The 24,230-nt window shown below is 32.0% G+C and overlaps 1 protein-coding gene across 2 annotated transcripts in view; it reads right to left on the reverse strand.

Annotated features, from left to right (window-relative positions):
• Window positions 1-224: 224 nt before the first annotated feature.
• The window catches only part of LOC131042197 (MLP-like protein 423), a 42,966-nt gene continuing 18,960 nt past the window's right edge, over window positions 225-24,230 (reverse strand). Inside the window, exons 1-2 of one of the 2 annotated variants that reach the window (XM_059221762.1) lie at window positions 1,743-1,948; window positions 225-825 (exon numbers count right to left, since the gene is read on the reverse strand). In XM_059221762.1, the coding sequence (XP_059077745.1) occupies window positions 530-825; window positions 1,743-1,923 (477 nt within the window). In that variant the 5' untranslated portion in view covers window positions 1,924-1,948 and the 3' untranslated portion in view covers window positions 225-529. Of the gene's footprint in view, window positions 826-1,742; window positions 1,949-24,230 lie in introns of those variants that run through there. The other variant, XM_057975532.2, reaches the window with a different exon arrangement.

A 24,230-nucleotide genomic window follows, 5' to 3' on the forward strand; every position in this document is an offset into this window, starting at 1 on the left:
TTTGAAATTAAAAACACAGTAACACTAATTAACAAGAAAGCTCTTAATATTACTTGTTCCTTCTTTGCTGTTCAGAATTAGGTGCAGAGACTATTAGACACAAATTCTGATAATTTCCATTGATTTCATATATAGATATCATATATTTCAATCTCTAAATCTCTTCAAAACATCGAATGATTCCAATCCAACATTAAATTCTATATAAATAAAAATAAAGCAAATTAAATAGATCATACAGAAACTAATTGTAGAACACTAATACATTGATAAACCATTTAACATCTCACACAGAGTACACCACCAAAGCTGATTTAAAACACATAGCCATACAAGACCTTGCTTTCTCACAGAACACATCGCCATTGTTGATACAAAATATCAAGCCAATCGAGACCCTGGGAAAACAAGGCTTCACATAGCTTCAAACAGATAGTTCTTAGGCCTAGCCCTTTATTTTATTATAATAGTACTAATCATATGATTTTTGGATTAATCAGCCATAGGGACCTATATAGTAACAGCTAAGCTAAGTCACTGGAAGTGGGTTGGAGAGAAGATATTCTTCCAAGACCTTGAAGGTGTGTACTGCAGTTTCCTTGGCATTCTCTGGGTGTACAACCTCGCCTTCATGAGCCGGTTCATACTCAATAACCCACTTCACAACGCAAGTGCCTGATCTAACTCCAGGGCTTACCTTCAAAGTCAGCTTGTATGTCTTGTACTTATGCATTATCTCTCCACTCAGTACGCTGTGAGTGGTAGTCATATTGGCCTCGTCCAAGGATTCTATTTTCTCCAACTTGTAAGTTGCCATCTGAAACCCTGACAAAATATCCAACAAAATAAGCATGTCAGAGATCATACAGGATATTGCTTCCAACAACTAGAGAACTAGAGATCGCATGTTCTACTAGTAACATGGAAGGATTAAAACGTTATTACCCTAAATTGTATATTGGGGAAAACTTCTCTTTTGATTTAAATTATTTGATGCTTATAAATAAGCATAACTAAGCATATAAATTTGCTGACTCAAGATCACCTCCTTATAGAATTGTGTATATGTCGTGAAAGTCAAAATTTATGCACATTTACTTCAAAAAGCGTTATTAACTCAATATAATATTTATTTTGTTTTTTAATGAATAGTGTTTAAATTATTATTTAAAAGATATTGTTATATATATTGAAATAGTTTTTGTTTCTAGTCAAACAATGTAGTAATTACTATTTAGAAGATTTTTTATGCATATTCAAACAAAAGAGTGGGTAAAAATAGTCATATTTAAAAGCAACAGAACATAAGATATGATAAATTTTCTCAGAGCTATACCTAGAATTTAACCTTTCTTTGTATTTAAGAAATAATTAAAATTACATATTTATTTTTGAAAAGAATATTTAAAGATCCTTCCAATAACAAATCATAAATATGACATAGAACATTATTATGAAAACTACTTACACCATTTACTTTAAAGATATCAAAATATAAAAAATAGAATAATAGTTACTAACATTCTTAAAATCAAGAAACTTATGAAATGATTTGTATCTTTTTCCAGTCATTTTTTTAACTGTGTTGTACATTGATAATTTTTTCATTGAACTACCCATTGACAACAGCTTTATTCCTGTATATGTGTTAATTCAATAACAAAAATATAGATAGATACACAAATAGATAACAGAAAAATTATATTTCAAAAACAAAAGAAGACTTTTAGGCTTTGGTATACCCTCTCCATATTTGATGAGTCTAACACTGCCATGGTTGATGCCATCTCCCTCAAGCACCTCAATGCTTTTGAAATGCTTGGGCATCAGCTTGGGAAAAATATTTGCACAATTCTCAAAGGCCTTCCATATTTGTTTTGCAGGAACATTCAACTCAGCATCCCAACTCGCAGAATGGGCCATCTTTCTTTTCCACTAATGCTTCAGCAGTAACAGAAACAAAGGATGTGGTTGACATGGGGCATAGACGGCCTTAAAAAGCTATGAAGTGTACTATTAGGGCTATCAACTGTTCACATTATTTTACTAAGAATTTCCTTTCCAACAGAATTTGTGATCCAATAATTCATCATAAAGTTGTTTGAATATGACATTTGTGGTCCAACATTGCAGGATTGAATGGGTGCTTGGTGGGAAACAGGCAATAAATTTGTATGTCTTGAAGCTGATTTTGGGACCCAATAGCATTATTGCCATGGAAATTTAGACAGAAATTTCAACTACTGCTGCCCTGTATCCTTTTCCCAGCTGCTAAGTGGTCTTTTCCATGTTCAGACTGGTCGGCTATTAAAAATCGATAGATTTTTCTGTACGAAACAAATGAATTAGGCAAGGCTGTGGATATAATCGTCCAATAGACTATACATTTGAAAGCAACAGTTCAGCTCTTGTTCACCATGTGATTTGTTTCCTGGACATTTAAGGGACGTGGCAACTGGAGTAAACTTTTGAAATTTTAAATATATTTGGTAGAACATCGTTGTCAAGCTCTTCAAGTTTAACACGACCATACATCTGCTTTAATTATACTTCTTTAATCTTGTTATTGGCCAAAAACAACACATACGACATCTCTATTTTTAATTACCAGAAAACAATGTGAACCGTCTTCTTAGGTGACTATATGCCATCAGGTATGAAGGGATAATAGTAAGATAAAATGAAATAAAGAGGACAAAACGAAAGATGCATTCATGATTTACTTCATGATAGTGTCACTAAAATGAAGGGAAAACAAAATGTCAGAAGGTAATAGAGATCAATTTACTGCAAAAATAAAATAAAAATATAATTTAAATTAATGAATTTTAGTTGATATTATTTTCTATTGGATTTTTATGTTAGGTAAAAGTGTGATGGTTAGGGACTTCGTCATGTTGGTGTTGGTGGTGGAGGGGTGATAGATCTGATTTTGTCTAGTTTATATTTTCAATTTATAAAGGTTTCTATACAAAAATGGAGGCTGTTGTTATTTTGTATGTCCTGGAGAGAGGTTGTTATGTTAGCTGAAAAATGATTATTTGTGAATCAGATTCACAAGTGGTGGTGACTCTGCTGCATTGTTGTGTAGTTCTTTGGAATCTGTTACTTTTACTCACATTCTTAGAGAGGAGAATGGAGTAGTGGACTATGTGGTCAAATGGGTTTATGATCAAAGGAAAGCGTGGAATATTGTGGATAGGGGACAATTACCTTTTGAATTATCTCACATGGTGGAATAGTTAAGTGATGTAGATAAAATTGCCTAATGTTATGTTCTTTGTTGGGCTTCTAGCCCTTGTTCCTCTATAATTTTCTTTGTGTTGAATAAATTTTTTTCCCCCATTTAGTTGAAATCAAATTGCTGATAAAAGTTCAGTCACAATTAAATCAAGAAATATTATACAATTTAATAAAAGAGTTGTTTCACTTAATAAAATCAGATGTACTAACACATACATGTTTAGGTCATAATGTCCAGCATATCAGATGCAAAGAAATGTCAGACTTGAAAGCTTTTTGTCATGTCACTGTTGGTTGTAATTAATCTCTTTCTTGTACAACTATTTTTTATTTAAAATTTAGAAATGACCTGCAATCAAAGTTTCAAAGATTTAAACTAATTATAGATAATTGTGTGTGATCCAAAATAATGATTTAAAAAATCATAGCTAAATTAAATATCAGCCTTATCTAATCAAATAAAAGATCACTTTTTTTTTTCAAGAATACAGAACACATGATCTTACGCGATATTAAATATTGCAAGTAAAGATCAGTTATGAACTTTACCATTAGCTGTTAACTGAGACTGCATTTTAAATAATTATGTCCAAAACTCTGAATCGCTACTGTCAGCCAACATATTGGATGCATAGATTTACCACATATAAAAGTTTGCATTCAAAACACTGTAGATAGTGGTTAATACATTTCATGTACAACTATTTTCAATCCAAAATAAAAAAATTATGTTACAGCTAAAAGCCTGTATACATTTAAACTGATGATAGATCAATCAATATAATTCAAATAATAAACTAAATCAAGCCTAATAAGTTTCATCATCTCTTAAACATACAGACACCAGCATGTTCATATCATACTTACAACTACTTTTATCTAACATATTCAGTGGATAGATATTCTTATTTAACATATTCGGTGCATAGACATATCAGACTTTTAAAAACTTTCGATTAAGACTCTTGGGTCATCTGTTCCTTGTACATCCGTTTTTGTCCATAACGAGAGAAATGTGTTCCGGCTGGACGCTCGACGCCCACGTGCATTTTCTTTTCGTAATCAAGAAAATGTGAAGGCTTTTTATAATAATCTACAACATTAAACTATTATAAAATTCGAGTCAACTGATAACACTATAAAGAAATATTTACTCAAAAATATTTAATAGTTAGAAAACAATTAAATAATAGATAATATTATAATTGAAATCATCAATGGTATTAAATAAAAATAGATTCATTGTGTCAAGTTTCAGTTTATAAATATTACATATAATAATTATAGTTAGGTAGAGTAGTTGATGATTGTAGTTGGATCATGAGAAACATAAAGCATTCATGTACATCATTACTTATCTAGTTGATTTTTTTTGAAAAGATGACGAGGCCACTTTATATATATATATATATATAGAAGTGCTCCCAGAGAAAAGAACCAGAAAGAAATATAATTACTATTGTAATGAAAATTCATTTGTTGTGCTTATATGGTTATTAAAAAATATTATTTAGACCAATGAAAATCAATTATTTTTCTTTCAAAACACTGTATAGATGCACAATTGTTAACATCATAATTTACAAAAATTATTTTTACACAATCTTGTTAATCTAAAATAAGTGCTTAAATTTTAACATCATTATTTGTTGTAATAGGTAGTTTTTTAAATTAACCTATGAACAAGATAAAAAAAATATATATTTTAAAAATATGTATTATATTTAAAATGTTCTTTAATTTATAATCAAAATAAACTAAATTTCCATAATATTTTTTTGGCAAAATAATAAATTTCCATATTAATTTAATCATAAAACCCCAAAAATATTAAATCTTATAAAAACTAGGATAATGAAACTAAATCATTGTGAAAAAATCCTAAGCAACATAAAAAAAATGATCTAAAATATTCATTGCATTATATTTTATTAAATATAATGAGTTTATTCACATGTAATATAAGTTATAAAAAATTTAATGACATTTTTTGATTTATTAATTTATTAAAAAAAAAATTAAATCATTTATTTTTAATTTTTTTCCAAACAAATAAATTATTAAAAGGTTTATTTTTAAAACTTAAAGAATAAAATAAAAACAATATATTATTTTAATAATATAAATTATTAATAATAATCAAAATCTTATATATTCACAAAAGGAAAAAATCATACCTAGAAATAATAGATACATAGAAATTGAATGTACGGTTATTATGATGTATATAATATTGTCAATCATTCAAGTCATTTATCAATAAAAATACAAATTTTATCAAAAAGGTAAACAATAATTTGATTTTGCAATGACTATTCCCAACACGAACCAATAGAGAGAGATAACTGGCATTTCAAAGATTATTTATTTAAAGAAAAAGGTAATTATAGACTATATATTTTTTGCTCAAAATTTTTAATTCTATACAACAATTGAAAATGGATGTAATGGATGTATTAGTATCCTACCTAGGTCGAAAGAAATAATTTTTTAATATCATTTTATGTTTTTTATTTTAATATTGTTCTGCTCTAATTTATAAAATCCCAAACTTAAAAATAGAACAAATTTGGATTTTGAATTTCTTTTAAAAGTAAGTTCAAGCAAAGATAAATGATATTACTTTCCTTATCATAGAGTATGGTATGAACATGGATCACTCTCAGGAAGAGTCTTCCTTATCTAGATAGCTTTATGAATAGGATGTTTGTGAAGATTAAAAAAAAAATTCTAGAATCACTTGGCCTCAAGACTTCTTTCTTTCACAATTATATCAGGAAAAAAAAAATGTTGCAATGTTATTTCATTTATCATCTCTTCACAACTTGATAAGTTCACTTCATTTGGTGCAACCTAACAAGAGATTATTCATTTATTTTCATCCCTTTTTATTGAGGATGGTCCTATATCCATGGTGGAAGAAATAGTTGTTTTAGATTATAGTCCTTTGATTTCATCTTAGTTCAAATAAATGAGATGTTGCGGTCCCGGTTAACACTAAAGAATTACACATGGTTTATTTTCATCCCTTTTTATTGAGGATGGTCCTATATCCATGGTGGAAGAAATAGTTGTTTTAGATTATAGTCCTTTGATTTCATCTTAGTTCAAATAAATGAGATGTTGCGGTCCCGGTTAACACTAAAGAATTACACATGGTTGTTTTGGAAATAAAAAAAGTTATAAAGATCTTGGTATTTATGTAATTACTTTTATGTTCTTCAAAGAATTTTGGGATCTTCTTAAAGATGATTTATTAGAATTTATTTGAGAATCTTAAACTAATAAGCCATGGATATAACTTTTTGTCTTCAATTTCAAAGAATTCTATTGTTGTTGCCTACATTTCAATATCGGTCAACTCTATCTTTAGTATATAGAAAGACATCTATTTTTTACCTCTCTTAATTGAATTTATTTGTATATAAAACTTATTGACCATTTTTGGATGAAGTTTAACCATTGAACTTTTGGTTGGTTATATTTGGCTATTCATATTATTCTTTTAAAGTCTATTTTCAAAAAATTCATGTTTGTAAGTTGTAATGTCATAAATTATAAGCCCTTTACAATTCCATGCTCTTTTTATGCCCTTACTTTAGTGTGCCTCCTTTTGGGTCAGTTTTAGCCTATTTTAGCCTCATCTCATCCAAATAGTTGTCATTTGCTAGTAAGGTGACTATATCCTTTATCTTGGGACCTTTTACTTAGCAACCACATTTTTTTTCTCCTTTTTAGATGGACTAGGACACCTAGCACCATAGTCCTAGTGGACTAGGGTACCCAATGCCATAATCTATTCAAATGGGACCAAATTTGGATTTTTTTGGTGCCAATTACCATTAATGAATTGATCCTAATATTTTTATATCACCATTTAAATTTAGCCTAAATATAAAACTACCTTGAGAGCCTTATATAAGACAATCAAGGATTGAACACTAACATTGAGAAGAAAAATATATAACTAAGTACTAAAGATTATTATCGAGTTGGAAAAATATATTTTAGTGAGTCTTATTTGAATATTAAGTAGTATATATATCTTAAACTTAATCTATATAAAATAAGTCTAGATATATTTAGGGGTTGAATTTTTCAAATTTAATAATTTATAATATATTAAAGTTGAATGATAAAAAAATTAATGGTTTAGTTAGTAGTAGGAACATGTAATACATTAAACATAATAATAATAGTATTATAATATTAAATTGTATTAGATCTAACCCTAATTGAATCCTCATTCTATACCTAGCCCTAATTAAACTTTAACCTTAACCTTATTAGTACTTGTGGTTAGGCTAATACCATTGTAATTGGTTTTTCTTAACTCATTATTATTCAATTGTTCCTCCACCAATAAGAATTGTGAATTTTTTTCTTTTGATCTTTTTTATTCTCATTTTTTGAATAGTTAAGATGGATTTTTTTTGAAAAAATCTAATTGGCACAAAAATTTTATATTAAAAATCTATTGTCTCAATACTAACCATTCACAAAAAAATTATTTTCTATATATTTTACTTTCACAAGTTGTATAAAATTAAACTCTTGAAAAAATATAACAATCATACCATTCATCATCTATGTCCTAAGATATATAAATTAATATTATTTTTGTTTCAATAATTTATGTCTGTAACTTCTATTTCAAGAATTTTAATAATACCAATTATCATTAAAAATTATAATATCATATGTTTTACTTTAAATAATTTAACATTAATAAAATAGCATAAATAAATTAAAATCAATTTTAGATATTTTTTAATTTCTTTTATTAAATACTTTTACTTTAATAATTTCACCTCAATAAATATATGTAATAATTGAAGTTTAATAAATGAACTATTAATAATTGTAATGTAAAAAAATGAACATTGATATTTTTATCTTAATTATGTTGAATGTTAATTAGAATATATTTTAATAAATTAATATTTCCTATTCACATAAAGAAAGTAATAATAGAATACAATCATCATCTTCAAGTGATTTTGTTAGACATTATGGGTGAATTTTAGATTACAAATATTTAACTTTATGTGAGTCCTCTTCACCATGATTGTGTCATTTGTTTCTTTTATGACTTCTTCCATACATACGTACATACATACATACATACATACATACATACATACATACATACATACATACATACATACATACATACATACGTACGTACGTACGTACATACATATATATATATAAATACACACACATATGTACATATGTATATTTATATATACATATATTAATTTTGTTAGACATTATGTGTGAATTTTAGATTACAAATATTTAACTTTATTTGAGTCCTCTTCACCGTGATTGTGTCATTTGTTTCTTTTATGACTTCTTCCATACCTATGTACGTACATACATACGTACATACATACATACATACATACATACATACATACATACATACATACATACATACATACATATAAATACACACACATATATAAATATGTACATATGTATGTTTATATATACATATATACATACATACATGCGTATATGTATATGTATATATACATATAATCATACATACATATGTATATGTATATATACACTAAATTAATTAATGGCATTCCCCACAAACCAAGATAGGGGAGAACCTAACTGAAACACTGAACAATAAGACCTAAGGGAGTCACACCAAAATAACTCACTATGAGGTGGGGGTGGTGGTAGAAGGGGAAATAAATAGATAATGAGAAAGAAGCAACTTTCACCATAGGAAGTTAAAGTCCACCATTGTAGTAGGCACAAAGGAGGCAAAGGCCTCTTTGGTTAAATGCACGTAGGTTAACCAATCTTCAGCACATGTCCCAAGCCAACCCACTATAGAAAGTGAAGGGCCAACACTAGTAGGAATCTCATCTTTCACAAATTAAAACATTCATTTAGAAAAAATAACCTAAGGATTCAAACACATGGTTCAAAAGTCATAGTGCACAAAACCATAACAAAGCACAGATAGAAAGAAGTCTTAGTTGACCAAATATCCCACAAGAAGCAACATAGAGGATTCAACAATAGATCCATTCAAACTGAAGGATAGAAGAGCCCACAAGGTATGATAGACCAGTCGAACCCCAAACAACACTACCGAGGAGAAGTTGAGAGAAACCAACCATAGAAATGAGGGGAGCACTGAACAACCCCAAGTCCATTGCATGATCAAGGAGCACCATGCCATACCCCTCACCCTAGAAGTCATGAAGGATAGAAGGAGAAACACATCTATAAACCATAGGTACCAAAATAGAAGCATAACCTAGAAGGACAAGATATAGAATATCAGGACCAACAAAAAGTGGCCGAACAATGAGCCAATGCCCAACAAGCATGAAGTCATTAAACACTCAATGATAAGCAAGGAAACCACCCATTGGAAAACACCTCTAGGCAACCTAGAATAGAGTACTAGGAAAAGGGAGGTGAAACCAAACACAAAAATGTCAAAACACCTTAATAGAAACAATAAGAAGGAATAGAGAACATGACTAGGCATGGAAAACATGCATCAAGAAGGCACAAGGCCATCATATTTCTAAAGGAGACAATAGGAAACAACTCCCAACAATATAGAAACTAGATAGAAGGAGGTGAAACCAAGCCCCAAAGCACCAAAATATCACATAATAGGGCCACACCACCACAATCATAAAAACCCTCTATGACCATAATTGCTACCATCTTCTCCATCATTGTCATCATCCTCCTTATGACATGCAAACTCTTCTCCTCCCAAAACCCTAGTAGAGAACTTCCCATCTATTTTAAGAGCATTGATTTGTAAAAAAATATTAGTTTGTCTTTTAAATATATTCTTTTATGGTTTTAGAAGTCTCCTGTACTGTGGTATACTTTTTTAACTCATATGGTGTATCATTGGGGTTTATCAAGTCTAAGCTAGGTTAGTGTGTTTTCTATATCACATATCATATAGTCTAAACAATCCCAAGAAAAATTTAGTGAATTGGATTTCTAGAAAGTGTCTTACATCTCATTATATAATACAAACATTTGACTAATTTACATGATGTGTGGGTTATTTTCATTTATGAGATATTATATGTTGCATTTGGAGTGAATGAAATTGGCGGGTATTTACATTCACAAATATAATTATATTCAATAAAGGTTTCTCTCTTGAATTTGAAAAGAATATATTGAATTGAATAAATAACGTAAAGTAAAATAATTATTAAGATTTTTTTTTAATATATAATTTGATTCAAATATTTTTTAAAAATTTAGAAAAAATAATAAATATATTTTATAATAAATTTTAGATGATTTGTGAGAGAATTATATACTCTATTATTAGAGCTCACAAATCACAATATACAAATTTATTTTTTTAATAATATTCTAAAAGATAAAAAAATTATAAGAAAATGAGATATAAATATGCTTAAAATGAATGAATTAATACAAAAAGTTTCACAAGAAAATAAGACATAAATATGCTTATAATGAATGAATAGATACAAAAGTTTTAGATGAGTTGAGAAAAATATTTTTTTAATGTCAAAGTGTTTGCCTACGTTTTTTATGAAATCAAGGAAAGAAAAAGCATGCCAACATTATTTTTTCTTCAATTGTTCTATTAAGCCTAAACAAATATAAATATTTTGTTTCTTCAATTTTTCATAGTTACAATATGCTATTACATCATTTAAAGTTACGTATTATTCATTTTAAATTCTTCGACACATTTTACATTATGCATGATTGAATTAGATGTTTATAAACCATTTGTTTACGATTGTCTTGATTGTAATGCTAGCATAAATCTAGTGGGAGTTTCAATAAAAATGAAACTAATATTCATCTTACATGTATATATTATGATTTACTAAAATTATGATTATGTCAATTTCTTCTATTCATTCTCTTTCTATAATTAACCAAATATTTTTTATAAACAATATTATAATATATTATAAAAATATCATATTAAATTATGTTATTCAAATATTATATTAATAAAATATATTATTCAATATAAAAATCCTAGACTCTATGTGCATATCACAGTCAAACAGAACTAATATTTTCTTAAACAATTTACTTTGCATTCAAAAAATTTATTAACAAGAAACATCTTGATGATACTTATTCCTTATTTGTTGCTTAAAATAAGGTGTAAATCTTAATGTATTAGACACACATTATGATCATTTTCATTGATTTCACATATAGAGATCTATATTGCAAGCTCTAAATCTTTTCAAAGCATCGAACAATTCTAATCCAACATTAAATGTGTGCAAATTTAATAGATCATGCAGAAACTATAGCAGAACAATCATATATTAAAACACCATTTAGCGTTTCACCCAAATTACATCACCAAAGCTGATTTCAAACACAAAGCCATAGAAGACCTTGCTTTCACACAGAAAACATGACCAATGCGGATATAAAATATCAAGCCAATCGAGATCACCTAAAAACAAGGCTTTATAGTGCGTCAAACAAATCGTTCTTACACCCAACCCTTTATTATACCATAATAGCAGTAATCAATTATTCAAGTCTTGGATTAATCAGCAATAGGGAGAGATATAGTAACAGCTATGCTAAGCCGCTGGATGTGTGTTGGAGAGCAGATGTTTTTCCAAGATCTTGAAGGTGTTTACAGCAGTTTTCTTGCATTTCTCTGGGTGTACAACCTCACCTTCATGAGCCGGTTCGTACTCAATAATCCACTTCACAGTGAAAGTACCCGAAGTGGCTCCAGGGATTACTTTCAAAGTCCGCTTGTATGTCTTGTACTCATTCATTATCTCTCCACTCTGCACGGTGTGAGTGGTAGTCATATTGGCCTCGTCTAAGAATTCTCTTTTCTCCACTTTGTAAGTTGCCAAGGGAAACTCTGTCAAAATATACAACAAAACAAGCATATAAGAGTTCATACAAAAGATTGCTTCCAACAATTAGTAAATAGATTCTTTACTTGAATCATTAAAAGATTCAAGATTGTTAGTGTTAATTTTATATTGGAAAAAAAATTCTCTTTTTAACTAAAATCATGTGTAGCCAAGAAATTTTTTCAGTATAATTGTGTAAATTGTGAATTAAAAATTGAAGTACAGTTATTTCAAAAAGCACTCGCGGTTCATTTTAATAGTTCTGTTTCTTGATTCTTCAATAAAAATATTGAGTACCCATAATCACATTCAAAGGTTTAAATAAAACAAACAGAACATAAAAATATGATTATCATAAATTTTAAGCGAATTAGATCTGTGATATAAACTGTGTTTATAGATGTAAAACAAAGAAACTTCAAATTTATTTTTAAGATAATATTTAAAATCGCCCCAATAAAAAATCATCAATATGAGTGGAAACATCGTTGTCAAAAATACATACATAGTTTACTCAAAAAGATACCAAAATATAACAACATATATTTAAAAAAAAATTGTACAAATTTAGAAATGGCATAGGACTAAGACGCTTGCATATAGCTTCTCCATATTGGATGAATTTAACACTGCCAGGACTATTACCATCTCGCTCAAGTATTTCAATGCTTTTGAAACACTTGGGCATAAGCTTGGGAAAAATATGAAATTTGTGGTACGACATTGCAGGATTGAATGGCTTCTCGGGGAACACAGTCAAAAGGTCGTTTGTATTTGCTTTAAGTGCTAAACAAAGCAACGCATCTGTACTGTAATTTGGAACCCAAAAGCATTATGGTGATGGATATCTATACAAAACTTTTGACTACGTGTTTCCCCGAATCTCTTTCCAATTGTTGTGTGTTTCTTTTCACGTTTAGGATGGTTGGGTATCATAAATCAATAGATTTTTCTGTTCGAAGATGATCAAAATTGGGCAATGGTAGCTTCTGCAGGTTTCTGGGGAACGACATCAGCACTCATAAGGATTCTCAATTTGGTAGAACATCGTTGTCAAGCTCTTCAAGTTTTATTATAACCATACATCGGCCTCGATTATACGTCTTTCTGTACTTACCCTCGTTAATAGCACGGAGAACATGCGGCATCTCCATGATTGATTAACGGGTAGCGATGTGAACTCTATTCTTAAATGACTATGGTTTGAAGGTATAAGATGGATTTTAAGAAGATAAAATGAATGTTGCATTGAGAATTTTAATGAAAATCAATCACAATAAGTCAAGTAATATTATTTAATTTATTAAGTTTTTCTTTCAATTTTAACAAAATCAGATTTACATATACATACGTGTTTACATTATAATTACAACAGTTATCGAGCATTTCAGATGTATAACTGTTTTTTATTAAAAACAAGAAGATGTCCTGCAATCAAATATCTTATATTGCTATAAGTCATCTGCAAATCTATATTCAGACCACATGAACTATAAAATTATGTTTCTTTCCTTCTTTTAATCTCTTTCTTATACCACTGTTTCTATTTAAAACATGATAATGCTGGGCGATCAAATATCAAAGAATATTTAAACTAATTATTGATTATTGTGTGTGATCGAAAATTTTAATTGAAAAAATCATAGCTAAATAAAAATTTAATCATATATAATCAAATAATTTTTCTCGTCTTACTTTAGCAAAGTCATAAATTCTAACACATGTTTATATTAAATTATAACAACAACTATCCAACAATTCTTTTTGAAAAAGTGCATATATTTTTTATTTTGTTTTTGATAAAAGTGCATAAAACCACTGAATTATATTAATAAAATTGTTTCTTACATGTGTCTGGTTCAAAAGCACTGAAGGGAAAGAACCAGTAAGAAAACCCTTCAGTATTGCTCAGTTAATAGAAGCCTATCTACCCATTACAAAAATTCAATGGGCCCAATCCACCCAAAAATCCTTCCCATTTACATAAAAAGCCTCATTAGATATAAAGGAAGCTGCCAGAAAAAGCATACAATAGAGAAGTGTGAGAATGAAACATCAGTCAGAAGGGCACCAAACCCAGAAGAAACATCAAAACTAGGCCACCCATTTCTAAGAAGCACAACTCTCTAGCCCACTGATTAGAATGAAACCAATAACCAGAAGAGAACTTATGATAAGAGAACCTGCCAAAACAAATATTGTGAGCAAACATTAAATAATCCAAATAAGGAGAATGGAAGGATGTTGAAGACCCCGAGGAACTAGAAGAAGACCAAGCCACATAATAGCCCATAGCAGCAACCAAAAAAAGAGTAGAAGGATGAGAGACCGTCTCAAATACCAGTCCATCTATATTTTCTAATTTCTCAAGGACAACCACCATCCTCCAATCTTAACAAAACCTCTCCAAATAAAACAAAGCATCTTTCCCAATGAATATCAACACCAAAGAAGCAATGAATATAAGAAAACCATCGGCGAACCTCAAATATAAATAAAACCAGCCAAGGGATCATTATGAAAATAACCAACCCCAAGACACAAAGCCTCATCGAATGAATAATAACCAATCCCATGTCATAATAAGCAAGCAATGCACAAGAGGAGTGAGAAAATCATGATGAACATATTACAAGAAGAAATCAAAAAGGCAAAAGGAAGGTAATCAAACAATGATGAGGTGAAGGCATTTTACACAAACTCATCCCCCACTAATTACCAAAGCATCAAACAAGGACACTGCCAACTCATCATTACACAACATGCAACTAAACAAAAATTTGAAGTGAAGCCGAGCAGTTATACACAAGCCTTCCAACTCTTAAACATGATTGCCAATCACACCGCCAACCTGCAAGAAGAGTAATGATAAAAATATGCACACAAACCACTTGCCAACCTACATGAACTTGAAATAATAAATTTATGCCCAGTCTGAACCATAGTCATGCAAAAAAGAGCACAAATTAATATTCTCAAACAATGAGTGGTTCACGTCGAGATTGTCATGCAGCCACCATATTCACTTAATCATCCCACACAGGACCAAATTCACCCCAACTTATCAAATAATGATACACCAAACACAAATACAATGCAAAACAGGAAGGATATAGGTCAAGCAAGAGAAACCACCACATCCTCCTTGCTCCATGACGAGATACTTACCCAATATTCCAACAACAAAGATATTTCCATAAGGCAAGACAACATGAGTACCTATGAATTTGATGGTGATGAATTTTACAACCCATTTGAGAATTGCAGTACTATACTAGACAATGATAATGAGAAGACAATAATAATGACAATGTATCTATCACATCTGCAGACATTGAAGAGACTATCATGGAACCAAGGTTTAGTAGATTTTTTGAAGAAATCATGAGAAGAGATAGACAATACTTCTTTCAAGTCATGGCACAAAGTGGGATGAGGCTACCTCATGATTTTGATGTGTCACAAATTATATAGGAGGATCGTAATCAAGTAAATCATACAAATCAAAATCCTAAAGGAAATAATGGCGGTAATAGGAGAGAGCATTTCGTGCCTGAGTCACTTTGTCCTTATTCCAAAAACCTGAAGTCCCCAACACTCATGCTGAAGCTAATTTTGATACTCATTCTCATGAACAATATTGTTGTCATCCTTTTGCATGGAGGATAAATACCAATTCCCAACATACTATTACTTGAGATAGAACCAATACATACAATTATACTCATGAGAACATTTAAAATCATTACACAAGGAGACCCCATGTCAGATTTGGGGGTAATACTCAAGACCATTCTTATGATACCTCCTATCCTCATGGTCATGACATGTATTGACCTATGCCTAGTGCTCCTCACTACAACACCATACCAGGTGGTCCATATGCTAGCTACAACTATGTTCCTCCTCCATATGAACATATATATGATCAATACCACCCATACATGCATTATATTCCTCCTCTGCTTGGTGGCTCAGGTATGGGATTAACTTAAAGAGAAAACACACCACCTAAGAATGACTTGGAACAACAGATCAAGGACTTGCAAAAATAAGTGGCAGACATGGGAGAATACACTTTAAATAAAACTATGTATTAAGAGAGATAATGGACTCTCCTAAAGACTATGGATGAGCACATCCTTCTAAGAAAGTATCTACAATTACAATAAAATAGGATCCCACCATATTTCAAAAATGGGGTGAGATGGAAGAAGAGGATCTTGACAAAATGATCTACATAGAACCCAAAGAAGTATCTACAAAGGACCACATCAAGATACCATGTGCAATTTATGGAAAAGGCTTCAAGATGTTACCAAAGTTTGAATATGATGGTAAAGGACCTCTTGGGTTACAAAAGAAAGGAATGGTCAAGCCATTGCAACCACACTTAGTACAACTAAAGCAATGTACCAAAGGATTAGGTTTTAAATCCCTGAGAATAGGTGGTCTCACTCCTAAGAAAGCACTACAAATTATAGGTTCTACTCCTCCTAATGACCAAAAAGAGATAAATTCTATTCCATGGACTCTACTGAATGAGAATGGGGTTCGGACAAGTCATCCAATGATTATGAGCTCACTGAGACATTCTACGAACCAGGTGAACCCACATAGGAAGAAGAAATTAGAAAACAATTCAGTTTTGGTCAAAAAACATCATCAGAACCTACAACTCAAGAACAAAAGAAGGATAGTGGAGAATCATGGATGAAAACACTTTGCGATCCCAAAACCTCTATATCCCTAGGTCATAGGTCAAAACCGTGAAGAGTGAAAACTCCCATTGCTAAATGTCTCTCTAGTGATGTCAATTTGGATTCGTTCAAGATCGAGGCAGATGAGGAGAGTTCTAGTGATGACTCTAATGATCTCACCAACATACATGAAGACTCTTATGTCTTTAGTTTCATGCCTATCGACTTTCCAAACATTGATGGCCTTCCTCTCTATCCCCAACTCATTGATTGGGGCCAACAAGGACCTATACCACTTGACACTTTTGAAAATGACAATACCTTCATTGATTATCTTGGCATAAAAGACAATCTTCTACTTCAGGACCATAAATAAGGATGCATAATAGAACTCAATAGCATGACATATTTTGGAGACGGTGCCAACCTTCAAGTCGTACAAAAAAAACAAAAAACAAATCATGGGTCTTATGGTGAAATCCACACTCTGGTGCCATCTGACTTGAAAAATAAAAAAAGAAAGGATGCATCCAAAGGTGAAAACCTCTCTGAGGTGCCTAAGGATGGAAGGTTTGACACTCTCCCCATGACATCATATGGAGAAAAATCATCAATGTCGATTGAGGAAACTATCAAAACAAGAATTGGCATAGATGAGGTACCACATAATGTCTTATTGGCATAGTCTTTGATAGAAAAAAAGAGACCGAAGCTGATAAGATTCTTCATAGAACAACAGAGCAATTTTGCATGGTCCTATGTCAATATTCTTGGATTGGATCCCGATCTAGTTATGCATCATTTGATAGTAACTTTAGGAGCTAAGCTAGTAAACAAAAAACTAAGAAAGATGCATCCACATGTGGCACTGTTAGTAAAAGTTGAACTAGAGAAACTATTTGGATTCATCAGACCAATTGACTACAAAGAGTGGATTTCTAATTTGGTACCTATCAACAAACCAAATCATAGCATTAGAATATGTATAGAATTCAAAGACATTAATAAGGCTTGTCCAAAAGATGATTTATGTTGCCAAACATGGACTTGATCATAGATCTTATAGTTGGTCATGCAATGATATCTCTAATGAATGGATTATCCAGGTATAACTAAATTAAAATAGAACCTAAAGATCAACATAAAACTACATTTACTTGTCCCTACGGTACCTTCTCTTGGAATGTTATGCCCTTTGGATTAAAGAATGTAGGTGCTACATATAAAACAGAAATGACAACTATATTCACGATCTCATGCATGTAATAGTGGAAGACTATGTTGATGATCTCCTAGGAAAGTCAATAACAAGAGAAACACATTTAGACATCTTATCAGTGATTTTTGAGCATTTAGAGAAATACAAAGTGAGATTGAATGCCAAGAAGTGTCTTCAAGGTGACCTTCGGGAAGCTCCTTGGATACATTGTCTCACAAAAATGAGTTGAAGTAGATCCAACAAAAATGAAGGCTATATTAGAGATGTCACCACCGAATAATATCAATCAACTTCGGTCTCTATAAGGAAGACTTCAATGAATTAGAAGATTCATCGCACAACTTGTAGATAAATGTTCTCCTTTTCAGCATCTACTTCAAAAGAATATCAAGTTCAAATGGGATGATCACTATCAACATGCATTCAAAATTCTTAAATATTATCTTTTTAATCCACTAGTAGTGATGCCACCTATCCAAGGAAAACCTCTACTAGTTTACATATCATCTACAGAAACAACACTGGGGGCACTATTGGCACAACAGGACCATGATGACAAGGAAAGACCTATATATTACATCTTAGTTGCACATTGGTCAGGTACGAGCTTAATTACACTTCAATTGAACTCACGTGTCTTTTTGTGGTTTTTGCTTTGTAGAAATTGCATCATTACATGCTACCTCACAAGACAAATCTCCTTGAAAGAATAAATCAACTTAAGTACCTCCTCAATATGGCAACACCCACTAGCAAGTTGGCTAAATGGGTTATGATGCTGAGCGAATTTGACATAGAGTACATTGAGAGAAAAACCATTAAAGGACAAGCTATTGCAGGTCATTTAGCAGATGCTCCTATCATTAGTGATACATCCATTATCTCAAAATTCTCGGATGAATTTATCTTCACAATAGCACAATCAAAGCCTAGGCAACTCTATTTTGATGGTTCATACACGCAGCATGGCACATGAGCTGGTATCCTATTCATCACACCTCAAGATGACTCCATCCCTAAGTCATATCAATTTTCATTCCCTTGCACAAATAACATAGAATAATATGAAGCATTAATCATAGGTTTACGCATTGCAGTTCAGTGGAAGATCCAGGAACTTCATGTTTTTGGGGACTCTCAACTCGTAATTCGTCAGGCAAATTATGATTATTAGATTAAAGATGAAAAGTTAATGCCACACAAGAAAATGGTGGATGATTTCAAGCAATACTTCACATAGATTATCTTTGAACAGATCTCAAGAGATAATAATCAAGCTGCATATGCCATGGCTACCATTGCTTCTTTGATTGACACGCCTTAGAATGAGACCCACTATGAGTTCTTGGTGGATAATCTTTTGGTTCCCTCTAATGAGATCACTCCTACAAAAATGATATTTGTCATTGGTCTTGATTCCCCTTGGTATGGTATCATTTTTACATACCTTCCCAACAAAAATCTTCTACCTAACCTTTCTAACAATCAACGTTGTACCTTCATTTGCCAATCTTCTCGATACACCATTTATTAGACAGTTCAAATAATCAGAAGACAACTAAGAGCGGGGGTGAATTAGTTATCACCAGATTATTAGAACCTTAAGAAATTAAAACTTTAATACCAAAATGCATAAACCAATTACTGAAATAGAAGATATACCAATTAAATACAAGCAAAAATTAGAGAATAAATACCATCCACATGACACCGAGATTTGTACATGGAAAACCCAGTAAAGGGAAAAATCATGGTGGGAAGCCTACCCATAGTTAGATAATACTTCTACAGTAAGTATGTGATTACAAACTGAGGTGCTTGCACTTGGAGGAAGGCCAACAACCTAGAGCACACTGCTCAATAAAAAAGGAGTCTCACTAACTACAAAAAATCTAGACTACAATCCGGAAGAGTGAATGAACTGCAATGATAACATCTCCTATGTTTGAGTACAGTTCCAGTTAATCTCAATAACATAGGACTAAATCCCCTTACATAAACCCAACTTGATCACCAATGCTCAACCAAATCCTCTGCATGAGTGATTATTACATTATTCACTCCTTACATATCCATATATCCTCACATATGATCTACAATGAGATCTTACATCATATATATAAAAAATCTCAACCACAAACAATAAGGTTGACCACCAGACAATAAACCAATTACATAATTACAAAACATGTCAACCTGAGACCAAACAAAAAATATACAACCCATAAGACATCCCAAAAACACATCGAGAAGTCCAATTAATATGTTACATTAAGTCAATCCATAACCTAGATAAACCGGACCCAATATAGGTCCACACACTAAAGCAACAATCTTAATCAGCCAAGTGTCAAACATGATCACCATGAGCATATTGAATCTGCAACAACACCACTTATGCATAACATCAAAGATCTTAAACAAAGCTCTGTCAGTGAAATCCTCATCGGATCAACAAACCAAGCTTACCAGCATACAAGATAGCATCCGATCACCAAATCAAAATGAACTGACTAAACATGAATCTTAGTAGCATGAATAGAAGATCTAAGCCAATTCCATAAGCCAAAACATACCAGAGCATACCAGATCATCATGCTTGAATCCAACCAGAAACCAAACAGCTTATCAGGACCAGAAGGATACCAGTAAATAGCCAAAATAGCTAGTGTTGACATCAATGACAAAACATCAATGCAACATAAATCAATTCCTCCAAATGGCCAACAATCTCCCCCTTTGGTATTGATGGCAACACTAGATGTGAAAAGCATCCAAGTGCTAAGAAATGCCAAACAAACCTCCCACACAAGAATATAGAAATGAAGTTTTTATCCATACTCTCCCTGTAGATGATATCTCAACTAAGTTCTGCAAATTTCTCCCCCTTCATGTATATATCTCCTAAGTATGTGACATGAATATCTCTCCTCATTTGACATGAATGCCAAAGATTTGGGATAAAAATCAAATAAAAATATAAAACCACTAAAACACAAGGCTAACTACTCCCCCTAAGCAGTAGCATCACCACATCAATCCAAAATGAATAATATCTCTGATAATGCATATAAGACTGATGCCAAATAGCATCAATTAGTTCTCTGTCGGAGGGCCAGAAACCCCTAATCTGTCTCTAATGTACTCAAATGATTCTTTAGGCAAAGGTTTAGTGAAAATATTTGCAATCTTCTTTTTAGTGTTCACATAAACCAATCTAACTTCTTTTTTATCCACCTTCTCCTTCAAAAAGTTATACTTGATAGATATGTGCTTTGTCTTAGAGTGAAATACTAGATTCTTTGATATGTCAATAGCGGCAGAGTTATCACAGTGAATAACTACTGGTCCATTGCAATGCACTTTTATGTCCTTCAACATTTTATTCATCCATAGAACTTGTGTACAATTAGTAACAACAACAACATACTCAGCTTCAACAGTAGATAAAGAAGTACATGATTGTTTCTTGCTGATCCATGAAATAAGTTTCTTTCAAAGAAAGAAAGCCCCACCAGAAGTACTTTTACGGCCATCAACATTACTTGCCCAATCTGCATTTGTATATATAAATAATGTAAAGTCAAATAACTGGAAGACAATTGAGAGGGGGGGTGAATCAGTTGTCACCAGATATCATGGAACCTTAAGTAGTTAAAACTTTAATATCGAAGCCCAAAATATCAATACCGAAATGCATAAACCAATTACCAAAATAGTAGATATACCAATTAAGCACAAGCAACAATTAGAGATTAAATACCATCCACATGACACCAATATTTGTACGTGGAAAACCCTGTAAAGGGAAAAACCATAGTGGGAAGCCTACCCACCATTAGATAATTCTTGTGCAATAAGTATGTGATTACAAATTAAGGGGCGTGCACTTGCAAGAAGGCTAACAACCTAGAGCACACTGCTCATTACAAAAGGAGCCTCACTGACTACATAAAAATCCAGACTACAATCTGGAAGAATGAATGTAGTGCAATGATAGCATCTCCTATGCCTGAGTATAGTTCTAGTTAAGGTCAATACTGGAGAAATAAATCCTCTTACATAAACCCAACTCAATCACCAATGATCGAACAAATCCTCTACATGAATGATTGTTGCATTATTCACTCCTTACATATCCATATATCCTCACATATGATCTACAATGAGATCTTACATCATATATATACAAACCCTTGACCACAAACAATAAGATTAGCCACCAGACAATAAACCAATTATAGAATTACAAAACATGTCAGCCTGAGACCAAACATATAAGATCTAAACCATAAGACATCTTGGAAACACATCGAGAAGTCCAATCAACATGTTACATTAAGCCAGTCCATAACCTAGATAAATTAGACCCAATATAGGTCCACACACACTAAAGCAATGATCCCAATCAGCCAAGTCTTGAACGAGATCACCATAAACATCGTGAATCTCTACTAAAAGCCACACCAACACCGCTTATGTATAACATCAAAGATCTTCAACAAAGCTCTACCGGTGAAACCCTCATCAGATCAACATTCCAAGTTTACCATCATGTAGGATAACATCCGATCACCAAATCAAAACAAATTGATTGAACATGAATCTAAGTATCATGAATACAAGATCTAAGCCAACTATATAAGCCAAAACATACTAGAGCATACTGGAGCATCATGATCTAATCCATCCAAAAACCAAACAACTTACCAGGACCACAAGGATACTGATAAACAACCAAAACATCTAGTGTTGAAATTAATGAAAAAACATCAATGCAACATATAATCAATTCCTCCAAATGGCCAACACCATTTTAGCCGATACCCTTTATCATCGGGGTGTAGATGGCACTCTCCTTAGATGTTTAGAAACTGATAAAGCTTAGATTGTGTAATGCAAGGTTCATGAAAGTATATGTGGTGCTCATTCTAGTGGTCCAACCTTAGCCAAGTAACTAATGAGGGTTGGCTACTACTAGCCCACGATGTTTAAAGACTCATTAGTTTGATAGAAAATGTAAGTATTGTAAGATACATGGAGACCTTATTCATGTACCAGCATAGGAACTTCAGCCGATTGCCACTCCATGGCCCTTTTGTCAGTGGGGAATTGATTTCATAGGCAAGGTTCATCCCTCCTTCTTCCAATGGCCATAAATTAATTATCATAGTAATGAAGTAATTCACAAAATGGGTTTAAGTCATTCCTCTCACCCAAGTCACCAAAAAGAAGATTGGAACATTTATCCTTAACTATATCATTTTTTTGCTATGGTGTCCCTCTCTCCATCATTACAGATAACTGGTGTCCCTTCAAGAATCAGGATGTTCATAAGCCCTATGATTGATTCCATATCCATCACCATTTATCTACTCCATATTACCCTCAAGGTAATGGCCAAGCCGAGGCATCTAAAACACATATCTTGAAAATCCTTAAAAAGACAATCAATGGTCTTTTAGCCATAACTGCCATATCCAACAAAACCAGGCTGCACTATGGGCCTATTCCATAAGTGTCCGTACACCTACCGGAGCCACCCATTACTTAGGTATCTATGGTTCCTAGCTATCTTTCCTATTGAGGTCAACTTACCATCTTTATGGGTCTCTTTCTTCAACATCATCAATGACGAAGACTACAGGGTCCTCCGCTTACAAGATGTGGAAATCTTGGATGAGCGTAGATAAACTAATTTCAATCATCTCAAGGCTTATCAAAAAATAATGATTTGAAGCTACAATCACAAGGTTAAGCCTTGCACATTCGAGGTGGGTGAATTAGTGCTCAGATAAAATCCTAAGAATGAGCAAGATAGAGAAAAGAAGGGTAAGTTTGAACCAAATTGGCTTGGCTCTTACGTCATCATGACAATATATGGATTAGGTGCATATCAGCTCTCAACACCAAGTGGATAATCTTTGGAGGATCCTATCAACATCATAAACCTTTGCAAGTTTTACACATAGCTTCAAAGTATCCCAATCAAACATACAAAAAAAATGAATAAAAATATAAAAAAATTAAAAAATTAAAAAATCAAAAAAAGTAAAGAGAAATAAATTTGTCCAATGGTGAATACCACTTCGGTGGCATTCAGGGCAAGTACCATAGTGCAAAAAGGTTATCAGTGACATGTGTAAAGAGTTTGCTCCTCCCTCTTTCAAGATTCAA

Source organism: Cryptomeria japonica, chromosome 5 (assembly GCF_030272615.1).
Source record: "Cryptomeria japonica chromosome 5, Sugi_1.0, whole genome shotgun sequence".
Lineage (NCBI taxonomy): Eukaryota > Viridiplantae > Streptophyta > Pinopsida > Cupressales > Cupressaceae > Cryptomeria > Cryptomeria japonica.